The following is an 18,265-nucleotide window of genomic DNA, read 5'->3' as shown; positions in this document are numbered from 1 at the left end:
TTGTTTTTGCATCTTTGTCAAAAATCAAATGATGACTTTTTTTCAGGATCTATTTTTGAACTCTATTTTGTTCCATTGATTTATGTACCTCTTCCTTTTCTAATACCACACTATATTGGTTACTGATTACTTACTATTAGCTTTACAGTAAGTCAGAATTGGGCAGTATTATTCTGCCACCTTTATTCTTCATTTTAAAAATTGTTTCAGCTATTCTATTTTAGAATCAATCTCCCTCTTATATATATATAATTATATACATATAAAATTATATATAATACATATTGTATATAATTATGTATATTATATATATAATTCTGCTTGAATTTTCATTGTAATGGGGATAATTAACATCCTCATTATGCAGAGTCTTCCAATTCATGAGCACAGTATGTCTTTCTATTTATTCAGGTCTTCTTGTTTTACTTCCTCAGCATTTTGTAGTTTTCAGTATATATATCCTGTACATGTTTTGTTAGAATTATACCTAAATATTTTATTTTTTGCAACTGTTGTAGATTTGTTTAAATTTCAGTTTTGAATTGTACATTGCTAGCTTAGAAAATGCCATTGATTTTCATAGGTTGACATTATATTCTATTAACTTGCTAAACTCACCTGATCTACAAAAATTTTGATGAGTTCCTTAGGATTTTATACAGAGACAATCATGCTATCTGCAAATAGAACAATTTTGTTTCTTCTTGTCCAATATGTATGCCTTTTACTTCTTTTCTTTGTTTTATGGCAGTAACTAGGACTTTCATTCAGTACAGCATTGTATAGAAGTTTTAAGAGTATCATACTTGCCTTGTCCTCTATCTTAAGAGAAGGAAACATTCAGCCTTTCACCATTAAACCTAATGTTAACTGTGGGGTTTTGTGCAGGTGCCTTTTACAAGGTTGAAGAAGTTCCCTGCTATTTCTAGTTTGCTTAACTTTTTTACTATGCGTTGATGTGAATTTTGTCAAATGCTTTTTCTGCATTAATTGGTATGATGTGATTTTCCTTTGTTAGACTGTCAATATGATGGATTACATTGATTGGTTTTCAAATATTGAAGCAGCCTTACATTCCCAGAATAAGCCTTACTTGGTTATGGTGTATTATCCTTTATATTTCTTCATTCAGTTTGCTAATACTTTCTTAAGGAGTTTTGCATCTGTATTCATGAGTGAAATTAGTCTATAGTTTGGTTTTTTATTTTTTTTTTTGGTACTGACTTTTTCTTGTTTTGTTATCAGAGTAATTTTGGCCTCATAAATGATTTGGGGAGTGTGCCCTTCTCTTCTATTTTCTGGGAGAGGTTGTTTGGAATTGAAGTTAATTTTTTCTTTAAATGTTTAAATTTACCAGTGAAACTATTTGATCCTGAAGATTTCTTTTTCAGAAAACAAATTTAAGTAGGAATTCTATTTCTTTTATAATTTTAGGACAATTCAGGTCACATATTTCATCTTGGGTGAGTTTCTTTAGTTTGTGGGTATTGAGGAATTGGTCATTTCATCTAAATTGTTGAATGTATATGCAAAGGATTGTACATAGTATTCTCCTATTACCCTTTTCATGTCTACTGGGTATTTAGTGATTTTCTTTCATCTGATTTTGGTAATTTGTGTCTTCTGTATTTCTTTGTCAATCTTGCTAGAGTTTTATCAATTTATTGATGTTTTTCAAAGAATCAGCTTTTGTCTCATTGATTTTCTCTATTGTTTTCCTATTTTCAATGTAATTATTTCTGCTTTTAACTTTTTAATTTCTTTCTTCTGTATACTTTACATTTATTTTGCTCTTTTTTTCCCTCATTTCTTAAAGTGGAAGCTTAGATTCTAATATAAGCATTTATGCTATAAATTTTCCTCTAAGCACTGCTTCAACTGCATCCCACAAATTATGGTGTTGTATTTATTTTCTTCTGGAGATGTCTTTGTCTGCACTTTGGTGTCCACTATGGGTTGGCTAGAGGATACTGGGGGCAGGGGGAGATGGTAAACTTACTGCTGATGTTGTGGAATTTTGAATTCTGTTCTTCATCCCCAATCCCTCTGCTACTGTTTACTTTCCAGAGTTCTCAAATAGCTGTTTTATGCATTTTGTTCAGGTTTTATAGCTCTGTTTAATGTAAGCAACAAGGCGGAGTGTGTTTGCTCCACCTTACCCAGACTCAGAATCTTTCATACCCTTTTAAACCCTTTAAAATTATTTTACTTTTGTTCAAGGACTCAACAGGGAGGGTGCTTTGCTTTGTGCTTTGAGAATGCTGTCCCCAAACCTTTTCCATGTTGAATCTGGTCCTCTGAATATCCAGGCTCAGCTGTCCACTGATGAATTTTAAATCAGTAAATCCTATGTAAGTGTTCAGGGTTGTCTTGTTTGAAGTCTCAGACTGTCAGTGACACTGGACACTGACAATCACAGATCCTTGGTATACTCTTCCCATGGCTTCCATACTTCCACAATCTCTAATTTTTCTTCTTCATCCTCCAGCTGCTCCTTAAATGTGGTCTCCTCTGGGTCTTTGCTGCAGACTCATAATTCTTCTCATTCCACAAGGCAGTCTCATCACTCAAGCACTCAGTTTTCCATTACTATGGTTATGGTTTTTAAGTATTTATCTCTAGTCCAGAACTTTCTTCTGAGTTCCACATAGACATAATTGCTTTCTAGATGTTTCTGCTTCTTTATATTGTAGGCACCACAGAATCACATTTCTCTGTCTCAGTAAAGGGCACCTCCATACATTGGGTTGCTGACTAGAAATAGAATTATCCTTAAATATCTACTGTTGGTTCCTTCCTACAACATTAACTCAATAACTGAATTTATTCCCCCCCTTTTTTTGATCAATTCCTATGTCTTAACACTTCTGGAATTTGTCTCTGCTTTGTCCCTCTACTGCCACCTTGTCTGGGCTATTCTCCTGTCATCTAAAGTATTATACCTGGTACCTTTGCACTTAGTCTTGCTTCCTCCCAATCCATTTTCTTGTATAGCCAGAGTAGTTTTTGAGAAATATAAATTTTATAATATCACTTCTCTCCCTAAATCTTGTAAAATGTTCAATTTTTCTAATGCTTCATATCTTCAATGCTATTAAAGGTATTTTACAACCTATCATGTTATCCTCAGTATCACTCAGTCTTTCTGCATTAGTGTCCTGTTGCTGCATGACAAATTGCCCTAAAATTTATCAGATTAAAACAATATATATTTATTATTTCTCAGCTTCTGTGAGTCAGAAATCTGGCCGTGACTTAACTGAGACTTCTGCTTCAAGGTGTCTCGTAAGACTTCAGTTAAAGTGTTGGCCTGCACTAGGCTCCTAGGAGAAGACTCAACTGAGAAAAGACTTGCTTCCAAGCTCATTTACATAATAGCTGGCAGGATTCAGTTCCTCAGTCGTTGTTACAACTGAGAGCCTCAGTTCTTCCCTGGATTTTGGCTAGAAGCCTCCTTCTTCACATGGACCACTCCAACATGGCAACTTGCTTCATCAAAGTCAGCTGGCATTTCCCAGCAACACAGAAGTCACATCTTTTTTAGCAGGAATGCTAAATGACATCCCATCACCTGTTGGTTAGAAGTAAGTCAAGAGCAAGATCTTGCTCACTCTCAATGGGCATGAATGCCAGTAGGTATGGATCTTAGAGTCCCATCTGAAGAGTCCACTACAATCTCTTACCTTCTTTTTCTTATCTCCTCTCTTAATTTCTCTGTGCTGCTTTCTGAATTATTACCAAAACTTTTCCAACTTACCAATTCTCTATTCAGTGGTGTCTAGTCTACTGTCTAACCCATATATTGCATTTCATCAATTATGATATTTTTCATTTCTATGATTTCCACTTGGATTGAAACATGCCTGTTCTCTTTTCCTCAAATCCCTTATTCTTATTTTTCTCTTTATCTCTTTGGATGTTTTAATTAACTTATTTTGAAGGCCCCCTTATTTTTCTCTTTTATTTATTCTTTCTTAGATAAGAATCTTCCTACTTCTCCATCTTCTGACCATCTCTCATGGCAATAGTCACCATGTGCCTTGTAATTTTTTAAGTCTATGAGTGTGTCTTCAGTGTGACTTAGCTTGCATGGAAACACATGGAAATTCCATTTATGTTCTAGTTTCTAGAGACATCACTATAAGATTGATTTTTCAGTTGCTTCTGTCTAAGACCTTATAATGCATACAGGTTCTAAAACATTTTTTTTCTTAATCTTCTATGAACTACAATTTCTTGGTTTTCCTCCTACTTTACTACCATTCCTTCTCATTTATCTTTGCTGGCTCCATTTCATTCAGCTCCTTGACACTAAATATTGTAATTCTACCAGGAGTTCTGTCCTATATACTCTTCTCTTCTCAATCAATCTCCAGTCACTTGACTTTAAATTTTATCTGTATTGGATGACACAAATCTCTCTCTCTCTCCAACCATGAACTAAACATTTATTAAATTTCTAATTCAACATCTCCACTTTGATATTTAATAGACATCTCAATCTTAACATTTCCAGAATGTTTACTTGAGTATATTTATAATGTCAAAGTGAAGGAGGTGATGATAGAGGGGTAATGTTTGAAGACAGAAAAAATAAAACTTATTCCAGATACTAGCTTGGTGGTCCTCAACTTCAGGGTTGGAATGTGAGAAAATTTCAATTAGAAATCCAGATTTGTAGGCTACATATCCAGAGATCTGCTATGGTAGTTCTAGGCTAAGATCTGTGAATCTGCATCTTAATATCCTAGATAATTCTGATGTAGGGATCTAAGCACAACACTTTGGAAAACTTTTTCTTACCTAATAGCTATGGTGGGGTTCCTAATATTGTGCTGCCATCTTGGTTCTCATTACTCAAGGACAAAGCAGGACTAAGTCCTTTCACGTATACGACTGGATAGGGCTGGGAAATTTTAGTTGTGTTTCAACTGCACTTAAAATTAGATTTTTTTACCTTTCCCTGTAGGCCAATTTTAGCACAAGAGACATTTGTTAGTTGGACTCACCTATTCTATTTACATAAGGTGGCTCTGAAAAGGTTTTCTGTGATTGACATCATATAAAAAGAAAGGTTGAAGATAACTGTGTAATTTTCTCAGTTCTCCATTCATTTTTCCCTTCCTCATAAATCTGCATTCTCTGACCTTCTGAGCTGCTTCTCTTTCCTAGTGAAATTCTTCGCCATCCCCCACTATGGGTTTTTTTGGTTTTCCGAATCTTGCAAGCACTTTTTGCATGTTAATTTTTATTAACATGACTATTTTGATAGCACTATCATGTTAGATACAGTTGCCATGCTACTGAATGTTATAGATTCCTCTTTTTGGTAGAAGAGCCATTCCCTCAGGTGAAACACCCAAATTCATTCAAGTATGCAGTATGCCTTTCCTGAAACAAGAGACCATGTTTAAATGAGGAGTATTTAAAAAGTCAACTAGGATAAAAATAATATGTGTGCTCTATTTCTTAACCCCAAGATGACCATGTCATTGCTACTCTTCACAATGTCAGACTCAGTCCTTTAATAGGGGAGAGAGGAAACTTCACCTGTAGTATAGAAATGCTGTAGGACACTATAGTATCATTTAGTGAATTACTTCTAGTAAAATACTAAACAAACATTTGTGGTCAGAAAGTTAATATACATCTAAAATATTTTAACACTATTCTCCATTAATAAAACTGCAAGAATATTAACAGTGAAGGACCATATTCATTTACATATGTTCCTAATGACAATGTCATTACCAAATCTGAGGAATTCTTATTTCATTCAGAGAAACAAAGTTTACAGTCATTTCAAGGTCACACTGTCCAATCATCATCTTTGGCAAATTATGGTGGCTTGATTTTTTTTTCTTTTTTAAGTTACAGTCAATTCAGCGTGCTCAGGATTGAAGACATGAGGACTAGTTTCTCTTGGGTTGGCCAAAAATTTCGTTCAGGTTTTCTGTAACACCTTAAGGAAAAGCCCGAACAAACTTTTTGGCCAACCCAATATGACTATCTCAGAATTCACGTGAAATGTATTTGTTATTTGAATGCTGTAAAAGCCTAAAGTCCCTGGGACCCAATGATTTCCAAACTATTACATCATGGTGAAAGCACTTGAGCTGACTGAAAAAATAACCTGTCTTCCTATCTCTAAGTGAAATTTGACAGCATACTGGTAAGACAGGATTGCTGAAGGTGCTAGAAATATATACTGGTCACAGAGGCTCGATGGATGGAAAAAGCTGTAAAAACTAGCAATTCCTCTACTATAAATATTCAGGCACCCCAGAATTCTTATAAAAGGAGGGAAGTAATCGTCTAAGGACAGCACTTGTACAGCTATTATTGCCATAGGCATACCCAGGGAAAATCTGTGGTGCCTAGGGTTGCTAGGACAGTGTGGGTGGCATTACTATGTTGTGATCTATTCAATCTGCTTATCATCTTATACAGAAGGTCTTAAATTTACTTTTCTAATTGGTGTTTGACCTAGTGATATACTTTTGACTCACATGTGTATGTTATCTGTTTCCTCCTGTGGCCAATGACAAATAGGAAAAAGTTATTCAAGTTAGTGGATATTTACCTAACAGAAGAAATAAAGGAGCATGTACTACTTTATCTAGATGACCATATTACTAAGTAAGAAGGAGAGAATGGATATCATTACACAACTGGAAGTTGCTACCACAATGCATATACTCAGATTCCTGCCCTTAGTCAGCTTAAAATAGTCTATAAGTATCTTAAAAATTGCACATTGATTATAAGTAGGATAAAAGAAGTATAAAATAAGAATTGTGTGAAATGCTATTGATTAAAGGGAAGAAAGCTTGAATATGATATAAATGGTTGTCATTTGAGGAACAGTTAGGACATCCAAGAAGAGATGCTCAACGGGGTATTACGACCATGAGCTTAGATAAAGGAGGAAATTCCTAACTAAAAGAGGCATTACAATATCTTTTAAATAGAACTTTTTCAACTATACCCACTTCTGTCCACCCAAAGTCTCTGAGATGCCTCCATACCACCAAGTGTGTTCTCTTTGTTGGGGATAATGGAGCAGGGACAAAATGGAGATGAACTGATTTAAATCCTTCACAAGCCTTAAAGCTTCCTAAGAACCAGTAATTCTCTTTATCAGATATTCTATTCAACTTACTGAATAAGGTCTTTGATTTTTGTTTCTGTTTCTTCCCCCTTTCAGGGTGCCTTTCAAGAAATAATGATCACTTTTTGGCAATTCATCAGAAGAAGAGTGGGAAGCCAGCTTTTATTTATCACCATTCACAAGACATTGAGAAGAGCCTGGATATAGCTCCACAAAAGATACAGAAACATAGCTACCATTCCTCTTCTAAAGCTCAAATAAGCAAACGCCACCAAATTGTTAACTCAGCGTTTCCTAGACCTGCATATGACCCATCTCTCAATCTGCTGGCCATGGCTGGTCAAGACCTTGAAGTGGAAAACCTTCCAATCCCAGCAGCAAATGTGATTGTGGTGGTAAGTATTGCATTTAACTGATGCTCATCTGATGGTTTCCTCTGTGGTTGATACTTTAAAACAAACAAACAAAACCTAATGGTGAATAGTTATCATTGGATCTCAATGACTATTTACCATAGCACTTCTTATTCTCTGGTATTTCTTTTTTGTTACTTGATTATTATCTGTTGGCTTCCTCTTGAACGTAAGCCCATAAAATAAGAAACCTTGTCTGTATCTTCTCTACACAGCACAATGCAAGGTGCATAGTAGGTGTTTAATAATTTGAACAAAAAATTGTTTCAGGAAGTCCTTACAGTTATGTTGAATCATATCCTGTATGAAGCCTCCTGACTTCTATGATAATCTGTTTTAAGCAGATAGGCCTGAGTCTCAGTTTATGTAAATACATGGTACTTATTAAAGATCTTCTGGTCACTTGACTCAAGTTACAAGAAATGAAAAGACCCTGAAAGGGAGAGAGTGATGTACAGGGAGGAGAGTTTTCTATAACTGGAATAGATAAGATGGTTTGGAAGTAATTGATGGATAATATTCCTAATATCACTGAACAAGCATCACCTTTTATTAATCAAGGTGATGTAATGGGTCCATTTTTGTATTCTTAGGGTATGTAACCAGGCCAGAGGTTCCCAATTTGTGGAAGTATCATAGTTTAAACACATGCTAAGGTTGACACACTGTTTGGACTATAGTCCCTCTCGAGTTTAAAATTACAATAGGAGGATCCACATTAAAACTACAAGTCAGTAGCTAAATGGTTGTTAATTGCATTTCTGCCCCCAACCATAACCAAATATGTTGACTTTTAAGGCAAGATGATTCCATGAAACCATGTTTGCATTTTGGCAACCTCTCTATAAACCTAATGTAATTAAAATTAATAAGCTTTTTACCTTTTCTTTATTTTTTTTATCTACTACATATAGGACACTTAGTATTGAGAATCAAAGATCCATTCATTGATGTTTTCAACTAGCATCCATTCAATATTTATTATGATCCGGCCATCATTCGGGGTATCTAGAAATACCCATCATTTGGGGCATCCACAAGTGAAATGGAGTCTCTAGTTTTGCTTGGGAAATGTCTGGGGAGAAATGTTGGTAAGCCAATAAAAATCATAAATAGAGAACATAAGATGAGCTCTTGTTATGAGAAAATATGTGGGTCATTTGGCCTCCTGAAATACTTGAACAAATTTTCTGCATTTACATGAGTAACAGATGTTCTGAAGGTGAAAGCCATGCACTCTGTCTATTGAGTGAAGACAAATGATGTTAATAATGTCGCTGTATATGGATATGCGTGTGCTAATGCTCAGGCTCAGGAGAGATATTTCCTCTAGTGACCATCATCCACCCATATCATCAACTCTTAAAGTTGCTGTGAATTATGGATCAAGAGGTTTGTTCTATCTTATAATGTCATGTACTGTCTAGTTAATTTAATATTATGGAGAATAAAAGGCATCAGTGAGGAACTCTGGCAGGTCATTTCACTTTTAGCTCATTTGTGGTTTGGAGATTCATGAAGAAGCTGTGCTTTTTCTTTTGGGTGATGATGACATGAAGGCAATGGGCGATTCTGTGGCATTAGCCTTCCCTAACCTCTCTTGATCTAGTCTCTAATGGTGCCATGGCGCTGGTGGCTTGCAACAACCATTGCTAGTGCTAATGTTTCCTGTAATCCACTTACATTACTTATGCACATGGTGATTTAGTAGGAAAACCAGGGAAGTGGAGTTATTTTTAAATAAATCAATAATTTTCAGCTTACTCAACATTTAACCAAGTATCAGCGGGTTTGAATGTTCATGCTTTACAGAAAAGAGATTTAGGAATGGAACATACATGATGAAAGGGAGATATTTCAGCTGCTAAATGATTTTGGTGGAGTAATTGATATGTGTTTGCTATGTGTGTGTGTGTGTAATATATGGTACCAAAAGAATTCTTGTGGTACCAAAAGAATTCTTGTGGTACCAAAGAATTATTTTTTGGCTTAATTTATACCAAAATGAGCAGTATTAATGAGTATTCATTTCCTGATTTGGGGAAATTATTGTGATTTTTTCTTTTAGCCAGAGTAAAAAGCCACTCCCAACTTCCAAAATATACAAGTACATAACTTTTAAATCTTCCTAGCTCAGAGGAGAGATCACTTGTTTCTTTCTCTCTCACTTGTTTCTGACATCATCAAAGCCATGAGTTTTAAAATTAAAAATTTAACAGGAACATGAAAGATGCATGTATCCCTCCTCCTTTCCTGATTCCCAATTTCTGGCACAAAGCATTTCATGAGAACATTTGTCCACAAATGAATTTTTCCTTTATCTTCTTTCTTTTAGAGTCAGGAAAATATGCAGTTTATTTATTCCAAGGAGAGGACAGCACAATTAGAATGTTTATCCCAAAACATTCTAATTATGTTCCAGAGGTTCAATTAAGAAGCTGTTACTAAGATTTTTGTACAAATGCAATATACAGGGAATATGAAATGTCCTCAAGGTCAAGGCTGTGGTAAGAGAAAAAAAAATGGCTTTAACCAAATGTGTGCTGAGAATTCCATCAATATACATCAGGCCACAAGTCTACCACTTTAGGAAGGAGGGAACCCCGAGGTGTGAAGGAAAATGGTAGAGTGGAAGCAGATGCAGGCTTTTCCAGTTCAGCAAGTTCAGCATAGGTTGCTGGGTGAAGAACATTTTAGCTTGGGCAAAGTATGAGAGAACTGGGGAATAAGTAGGCTTTGGAATATAAAGGATGGGGAGATTATGGATTACTCCTTTCCTTGAAGGAAGGAAAATAAAGGGAAGGAATAGGAGGAAAGGTGGAAGAAGAGGAGGAGGATGAGGAAGGAAAGGGGAGGAGAAGGATGGGAGGGGAGGGAAGGGAAGGGGAAAGGGAAGGGGACAGGAGAGGAAGGAATGGAGGGATGGAGGGAGGGAAGGAGGGAAGAGAGGGAGAAGGAGAAAGGAGGAGAGAAGAGAAGATATAGTGGCAGTTTTGGGGGCAGTGGGAAGACTTCTGTGAGCACATGAGAAGATGATGGGGAGTCTCCAAGAGCCTGAGATGGTCGCTGTGAGATTCCTAGAATCCTGAAGCTTCTTGTCTTGCTCACCACTCACCCAGACCGTCACCCAGACAGACATTCTCTTGTTTTTTGACACAAAACATTCTTTGCAAAGATTTTTATCAAGTGGTTGATTTCAAAGACCATTAAGGCCAAAAGCTCTGGATAACTCTGTGTTTCAGTTACATCCTGAGCTCTGGTTTATGCCTCTCCTCAACTTGGTTCTGCTGTTGACCAAGTTTTTGAGTTTCATCTTGCAGGTAAACAGGTAATTCCTAGATGTGATCTGAAGGGCTTTGAAAGTCTTGCCTTCTTATTTCTTTGCTACAGTAAATAAATTTTGTAGCATTTAGTGTGTTATGTGATGTGGATAAATAATTGTTTTTAATAGACAAATTAGTTTAATCATAATTTTGTATTAGTATAGTGAATGTCCCAAAAGGTGAGTTTAAGCTGTATAACTACCCCTGGAATTCTTCCATGTCAGGGAAGGCTTAATGGTTAAGAATATTTTGTAGCAAGTGACAAGAACCCAATCAGAACTAAAGAACATTTCATGGTTCAAATAACAACACTTCTGTAGTATATCTAGCTTTAGGTATAGTTTGATCGAGTGCTCAAATAATTGGCCAGGATCAATCTCCCATCTCTGCTTTCCATGGAGTGACTTTATTCTCAGACTGATTCTGTCTTTTTTCATCTTATCATGGTTTCCTGAAACTCCTGGAGTTTTATCCTTGGAGGTTCATATTCAGTGGGAAAGAATGAGTCTTTCACAACTGTCGGTAATATCCTGAGCATCCCTATAGACCAATTTAAGTTAATTACTTACTTCATCCCTGAACAGTTTGTGGCCAGGTGATAAAATAAGGCAAATTATTTCAAACCTAAACCATATGCCTCACCCCGAGAGCATCCCTAAAAACCCATAATCTGTTTATGAGAGGGGAGGTTACCTGAATAAAAACTGGGACACTATTAACAACCAAAGGCAGAATAGACCTCAGATAGCAGCTAAACGTATACTAAAGCAGAGATCTAGACTGCAGTTTTTACTAAGACATGATAGCCCCTTCAAGAAATAATGAGGATATGACAGCTTACAACTTGGCCTCAAGAATATGATTCTTGTACAAAAACATGGGTGACTAAAGTCATACTCTAAACTCTCTGACAGTGGCCCCAAAAGGCAGCAGATTCACTCTGACACAGGAGAAAATTAAGGTACCTGGGCTGTGTCCTAACACCCAGACTATTTGCCTATGAGGACTGTGATTTAGGGCAATCCGTTGGACCCAGGATATTTTATCCCAAGAATGTTTCAAATTTGTGAAAACCACTGTAACCTGTATACTTCTTGATAGTGACTTCTTATGTGGTGGGGACCAGAAAAGCTACATTAGTACATAGGCTAAGTGAGTTGCTTGTGGTGGGCAAACTCACAGAACATGGGAAGCAAATGCAGGCTTTGGGAAAATTATGAATTATTATGTGTCAATGGTATTCGGGGCCATATAGTAAATACCAAGTCCAAAATACTACATGGATATAAGACACAAGTCTACTGCAATGTAGGATGTGACTCTGATGTGTTCCAATGCAGTCCTGGGACACTAGACCCAAGTTCCTGGAAGGAATGAATATAAAAGCCTGAGAGAAAAATCTCTGCCATGTTTTAATATGGTAGTACTTTTATTAAAACAATCAAATGTGTAGTTCTTTTCCTTGATTTTCAAACTACATTTTCAAATAAATGTAGTTATATTTTAGAAACTTCTTTCCTGTCTTCCTTGAAAATGGTATTTTTTTCTGTAGACCCTACCACCTTTATCATTTTGGATTTGGTCTGTGTATTTGTTGTCTATTGTTGCATAACATATTACCTCAACATCTAGCAGGACTATTTATTATTTCACATAGTTTCTGAAGGTCAGGAATCTGGGAGCAGATTAGTTGTGTAGTTCTGCCTCAGGGCTTACTGCAGTCAAGCTGTCAGGCAGGGCTAAGTCTTTGAAGACTTGACTAAGCTGAAGGATTCACTTCCAAGCTCGCTCACATGGCTATTGGCAGGAGGCTTCAGTTCTTCAACACGTGGACCTCTCCACAGGACTGCTCAGACATGGCTTCCCCCAGAATATGTGAGGAGAGAGAGACACCACAGTGCCATGTATGACCTCGTCTTCAAGTCACACACCATCATTTCCACTGTATTCTATTCATTAGAAATGAGTTGCTAGGTCTCGCCCACACTCATGGGGAGGGGACTGCAGAGGGTATGAATACCAGGAGGCAGGGATCATTGGGGACTATCTTGGAGTTTAGGTGTCACAGTCTTCAAAGCAAAATTGGAGAATCTTTGTATTATGCCATTGCTTGTTATGCACTTCTACCTATAATGTTCAGGGAACATGAGGATTTAAGGACCTCTTATAAACTTCAGGAGAGGTAGCTGTGTGCTGAAACCATATGGCTACTGAAATTGCATCATATATTGTAAAGGTGGAAGAAATTGTGTCAACAAAGAACATTTGAGCATTAAAAAAAAAACCCTCATGATTAGATGACAATTTACAGACAAAATAAATCAAGGCCCCAAATCAATAACTTTCTCCAGGTTAATCGCTTAATAAAAAGTGCTAGAAGCAGATCAGCTCTGTGCTTTGCAATGACCTAGAGGGGTGGGATAGGGAGGGTGGGAGGGAGATGCAAGAGGGAGGGTATATGAGGATATATGTCTACGTATAGGTGATCCACTTTGTTATACAGCAGCAACTAACACACCATTGTACAGCAATTATACTCCAATAAAGATGTTAAAAAAAGAAATTAGTAGAGTCAGGGATCCAAAAAAAAAAAGTGCTAGAGACAGAATTCAAATTCAGATTTGTGTGACTTCAAAACTCAAACATGTTAATTTTTAATGTAATTTTTAATGTAAGTTAATTTTTTGGTTTGCTTTGGGAAAGTATTGTAAATTTTCCCAACAGAAAATTTAACTTTATGAATTACATTCTATGTAAGCTAATGATAATGTAAATTCTCATGCTCTGAAAATACAGTCATCGATAGCTAGGTGTTCATGTTGGAGCCAGAGGTTAAAAGGTGAAAGACCTATAATGGCCATCCTATAGATCATCATAAAAAATGAATTATATTGTCAAATTAGATTTCACTTTAAGAAAGTCTAGAAGAAGAAATTCTGTAATCTACTTCAGGTATCTGGTTAACTTTCTACTCTTTTCTTAACCTACAGGCTTAATGTTAAACTATAAGAGCTTCTTACATAATCACCTTTCTTTTTAAATCCCAAACGTTTGCATTTTGGAAAGCTTTGTGTTTAGATTCTCCAGATATTATTGTACCCCTGCAAAATCATCTTGAAGTAGAAATTCCATTCTTGAGCTTGGCATCCTGACAGTCACAACTGTCACCATCTGTTGCTTTTCTACATTTCTAGCTACTAAAGCAGCAAGGAGGATGCTGGAACACATTCTGGAAATGCTAGAGGTCAAGCTTAGGCAATGTCTATGTGAAGTTTCAACACTGGACCACGCAGTACATCTGTTTGTTTTGCATAATTAGACTCAACATTAGGATGACTGACGTTTTAAGAGAACTGGTTTAATGATCATACTAATTGGACATTGGATATTTAGTAATGTTTTTATTTTAACTCCAAAAGGAATATATTTTCATAGAGTTTCAGAATATTTAGAAATATAGCAAAGGAAAAGGAGGAAGTAAAAATAATCCTTAACTGTTAGATAACAATGTCATCTTGATATATGTATCTTTGTGGTCTTTTATATATATATGTTGATGTAGACTATTTTTTATAAAAATATGCAATCTGCATGTATAAGGTTTTATAGGTTTTTTTACTTAGTTCATATTATGGACACTTCTCCATGTCATTAACTATCTTTATATAGCATCACTTTTATGAGCTGCTAAAAATTCCATTGTGTAATAGATTTTACAGTTTTATGTATTGACATATTCCCAACACATTCAGTAAGTTAAGGCAACTAATTCTGAGAAGGAGAAATAAATGTTGAATATATCAAATAGAGTATTTTTTTTCATTGCAACTACCTACTTAATAATATTGAGAGAATTTAGAAAGCTTATCTTAAGGGAAGCTACTTTCTTTATGAACTCTCTATATAATTGTAATATGGGATCTATTTTTTGCACTTGGCCAAATTATGCATGTTCCATAGACCTTAAATCTCAAGCAAGGGAAATATTTAAAGCAGCCAAAGAAGTTAGCAGGACAAAAAAAAGGATGTTCTGTTAAGAGCATATTCTATTTCAGGACTTTTCATTGAAGAATATGGCAAGTACTGTGTGTCATTATGTTAGAGCTTAAAAACTCTTCTTTTAGTCCAAACTTTTCACAATAATGTATAAACAAATGGAGTCTGCAGATAAACAAAGAGGATATCTTTTCTTTGGAGCGAATATTTACTTGTCTAAATATTACCTTTGGTTTTCTAGTTGTTAAGAACTGTTCTCTTGCACCCTCTGTGAATGACTTTGTACCTCTTACTTTCTTTCCTTCCTTCTTTCCTGTTCCTCTCTAATCATAAATACCTATAAATCATTCTCAGTTTTTTGTTTTTTTTTTTACTGTACAATGCTATATTTAAAATCTAACTACCAATGGATAATTAAACTGGGCTTTCTGGGCATCTGGCCTTACCAGTGCATGATGGGATTGGCGCCATTCAGCAAATGACTTAGTTTTCTCAAGATGATCCCTGTAACTCAGATGGTAGAAACAATTTGTTCCTTTCTCTTGTTTTAAGAAAACATAGGAGCTAAGTCTCTGGAAGTTTGTCTCCTTAAGCAAAGTTATGAAACTTACTCATTGGTAACTTTTATCTTTAGTAACTGAGCACAGCACAGCTGCTGCTTCATACCATGGCTGACCACATGGCCACCTAGGAATCAAAGGTTCTTATCCCCTGCCTTTTCATCCTTTTTCTTCCCAAACCACATGTTTTCGTGAACCAGAACTGTTATAGCAAATTCCACTTCTAACACCAAAAAGCAAAGGAAGAATTCCTCCTGTGTTTCTCCTCTACTCTCTACATTACTCTCAATACTTCACTCATGACATTTCTGGCCACCAAATGTGAAGAGGGGGCAAATTGCCATACCAAGCAATTCTGCGACACCAGCTGGGTATCCCACAATTTAATTCAGTTCTGACACTATCTACTTGGAGAGAGCATCAGATCCCACAGGTTAAGGGCTCAGTCCTATAAGACTGCCCCCTTCTTCCATTCAGGTGCCAATCACAAATCCAGGTTGTTACCTGTGTTTCTGATCAACTGGCTATAAATTGGAGTTCCCACGACCCCTTTATTGGGTTTAATTAATTTGCTGGAGTGGCTCACAGAACTCAGGATAACATTTTACTCACTAGATTACCAGTTTATTATAAAAAATATAACTTGGGAAAAGGCAAATGGAAAGATGCAAAGGGCAAGTTATGTGAGACGGGGCACAGCGCTCCCCTGCCCTCTCTGGGTGAGCCATTCTCCAAGCACCTCCACCAACCTGGAATCTCTCCAAACCCTGTTCTTTTGGGTTTTTATAGAGGCTTCATTACATAGGCACGATTGATTAAATCATTGGTCATTGGTAATTGATTCAACCTCCAACCCTTCTCCCTTCCCTAGAGGCTGGGGGATTGGACTGGAAATTCTGTCCCTCTCATCATTAGGTTATTTCTCCTGGCAATGTGCCCTCATCTTTAGGGGGATGGGTGGTCCAAAAGTCACCTCATTAACATAAAGTCAGGTGTGGGTGAAAGGGCTTGTTATGAATAACAAAATATACTCCTTTCACCTTCATGACTTGAGTTAGTTCAGGAACTGGGAACAAAACTAAATTAGGAAAGATGTTTCCATTGCTCTTATGTAGGAAACTATAAGGGTGCCAGGAACTGTGGATGAAGACCAAAACATTTTTTCTTATTATAAATCACAATATCACAGCACCTTAGCCATTTATCATTGTGTTTTTTTAGAGGAGATGGGTCATTATCTTGTACTTTATACATTTTCCAAATTTTCTTTTTGAAGTATGAAAGTATAATCCAGCCATTATTCATAGCCCAAGTTGCTTCTTTCCTTACCTGTCTGCTACATTTGGACCACCTGAATCCAGAAAAATAAATCAAGAGGACATCATCAACTTTACATATCTTTCAATTTAGCCTACATTTTCATATGATTTAGTCATTTAACTGAAACAGTAAGTTAGCAACAGAAAACTTCAAAGAAACAAGAAGAAAAAAGACCTACTTTTGAGGGATAGGCCAAATGTTCACAGACACCTAAGATTGCAGGGAGCGATGTTTGTGAGATTAGTTTGCCCTCCTTTCTGGAAATGACAGCCATGTGATACAAATTCCAAGAGAGCCAGAAAGACTTAGAGAATACTGAGAATATGAATGAGGACAATCAGGGCTAACAGTCTTAATCCCAGATTTCCTGGATTGCATTTATGAATGTCGTTCATTTATTCTGAATATCTTGGGGCTCTATATGTGTTCGTTTGTCTATAGTTCAAAAGCCTCTTAATTTTCTAATAATGGGAGCATTATTGACCTAGTGAAGCTGCACTGTTTAAGAATTTGACTACTTTTCCTGCCTGAAAACATGGCAACTAGAATTAGGTATTCAACCAGAACAAGTTAACATGTGGTTCATTGTGCTTTAAGCCATTAAGTTGCTTAGAACTGGTCTGTTTTTTAAATAGGAATTATTGGGCAGCAAGTAGCAAAATCTGTATGGAATAGGCCTCTATGCAAATTCTTTGAAAGTAGACTTTTAGAAATCAGCAATCATTTTTTTATGGGCAAATGAATGTCTTAAAATTTCTTCATGTATGACAAGTGATGGTATCATCTTTATTCTTAAACATTATTTTTAATATTACAAGATCAACTGAATAAAATCAAATCTATTCCAAGCTGGATTATGAAAAATAGCCAAGTTATAGAAAACAATATATTTCTGGTGAGTAACTAGTATAGATAAATCATGGAGACTGGAGAAGGAACTGAGAATCAGTAGGGGCAACTGGATCCTCAGACATGCAAAAGGTTTGATGAACACCTAATACTTGCTCTTTGAAACATTCATTCATTCAGAAATATCATTGAGTACCTCCTATGTCTTAGGCAGTAAAGTAGGCTCTGGTGATACAAGAGTGGCAAGATAAACAATATCATTGCAGCTGTGTAGTTCACATTCTGATAGGAGAAAGACAGTAAAATAAGTTGAGCAACTGAAGATATTTCAGATGGTGGTAAGTGCAATGAAGAAAACAAAATGAAATTACGTGGCAGAGAGGAAGTGGTGGGGACTATATTAGGTTGGATAATGAGGGGTTCTATTGTCTATTCAGGGGTACTTAGGGATTGGATCAAGGTATAGCTCCCAAATGGAAGCTGTGTGGTAGAAGCATAACTTTGGAGTCAGCAGAACAGTGTTGGAATCCCAAATCAGGTACTTATTAATTGTGTTTCCTTCAGGGACTTACTTAACATCTCTGTATTTCATTTTCCTCATTTGTAAAAAAAGTGATACTAGGACTTCCCTGGTGGCTCAGTGGTTGACAGTCCGCCTGCCGATGCAGGGGACACAGGTTCGTGCCCTGGTCC

At 36.3% G+C, this 18,265-nt stretch overlaps 1 protein-coding gene across 1 annotated transcript in view; it reads left to right on the top strand.

The window, feature by feature from the left end:
* PTPRR (protein tyrosine phosphatase receptor type R) overlaps window positions 1-18,265 on the top strand; it is a gene marked incomplete at its 3' end in the record, with an annotated part of 278,404 nt that overhangs the window by 23,548 nt on the left and 236,591 nt on the right. Inside the window, exon 2 of the mRNA XM_079715195.1 lies at window positions 7,208-7,506. Within this exon, the coding sequence (XP_079571321.1) occupies window positions 7,208-7,506 (299 nt within the window). The remainder of the gene's footprint in view (window positions 1-7,207; window positions 7,507-18,265) is intronic.

This window comes from Hyperoodon ampullatus (genome assembly GCF_949752795.1).
Source record: "Hyperoodon ampullatus genome assembly, chromosome: 11".
Classification (NCBI taxonomy): Eukaryota; Metazoa; Chordata; class Mammalia; order Artiodactyla; family Ziphiidae; genus Hyperoodon; species Hyperoodon ampullatus.
The sequence above is the reverse complement of the archived record's forward strand: the minus strand, read 5'-3'. Positions and strand labels throughout refer to the sequence as shown.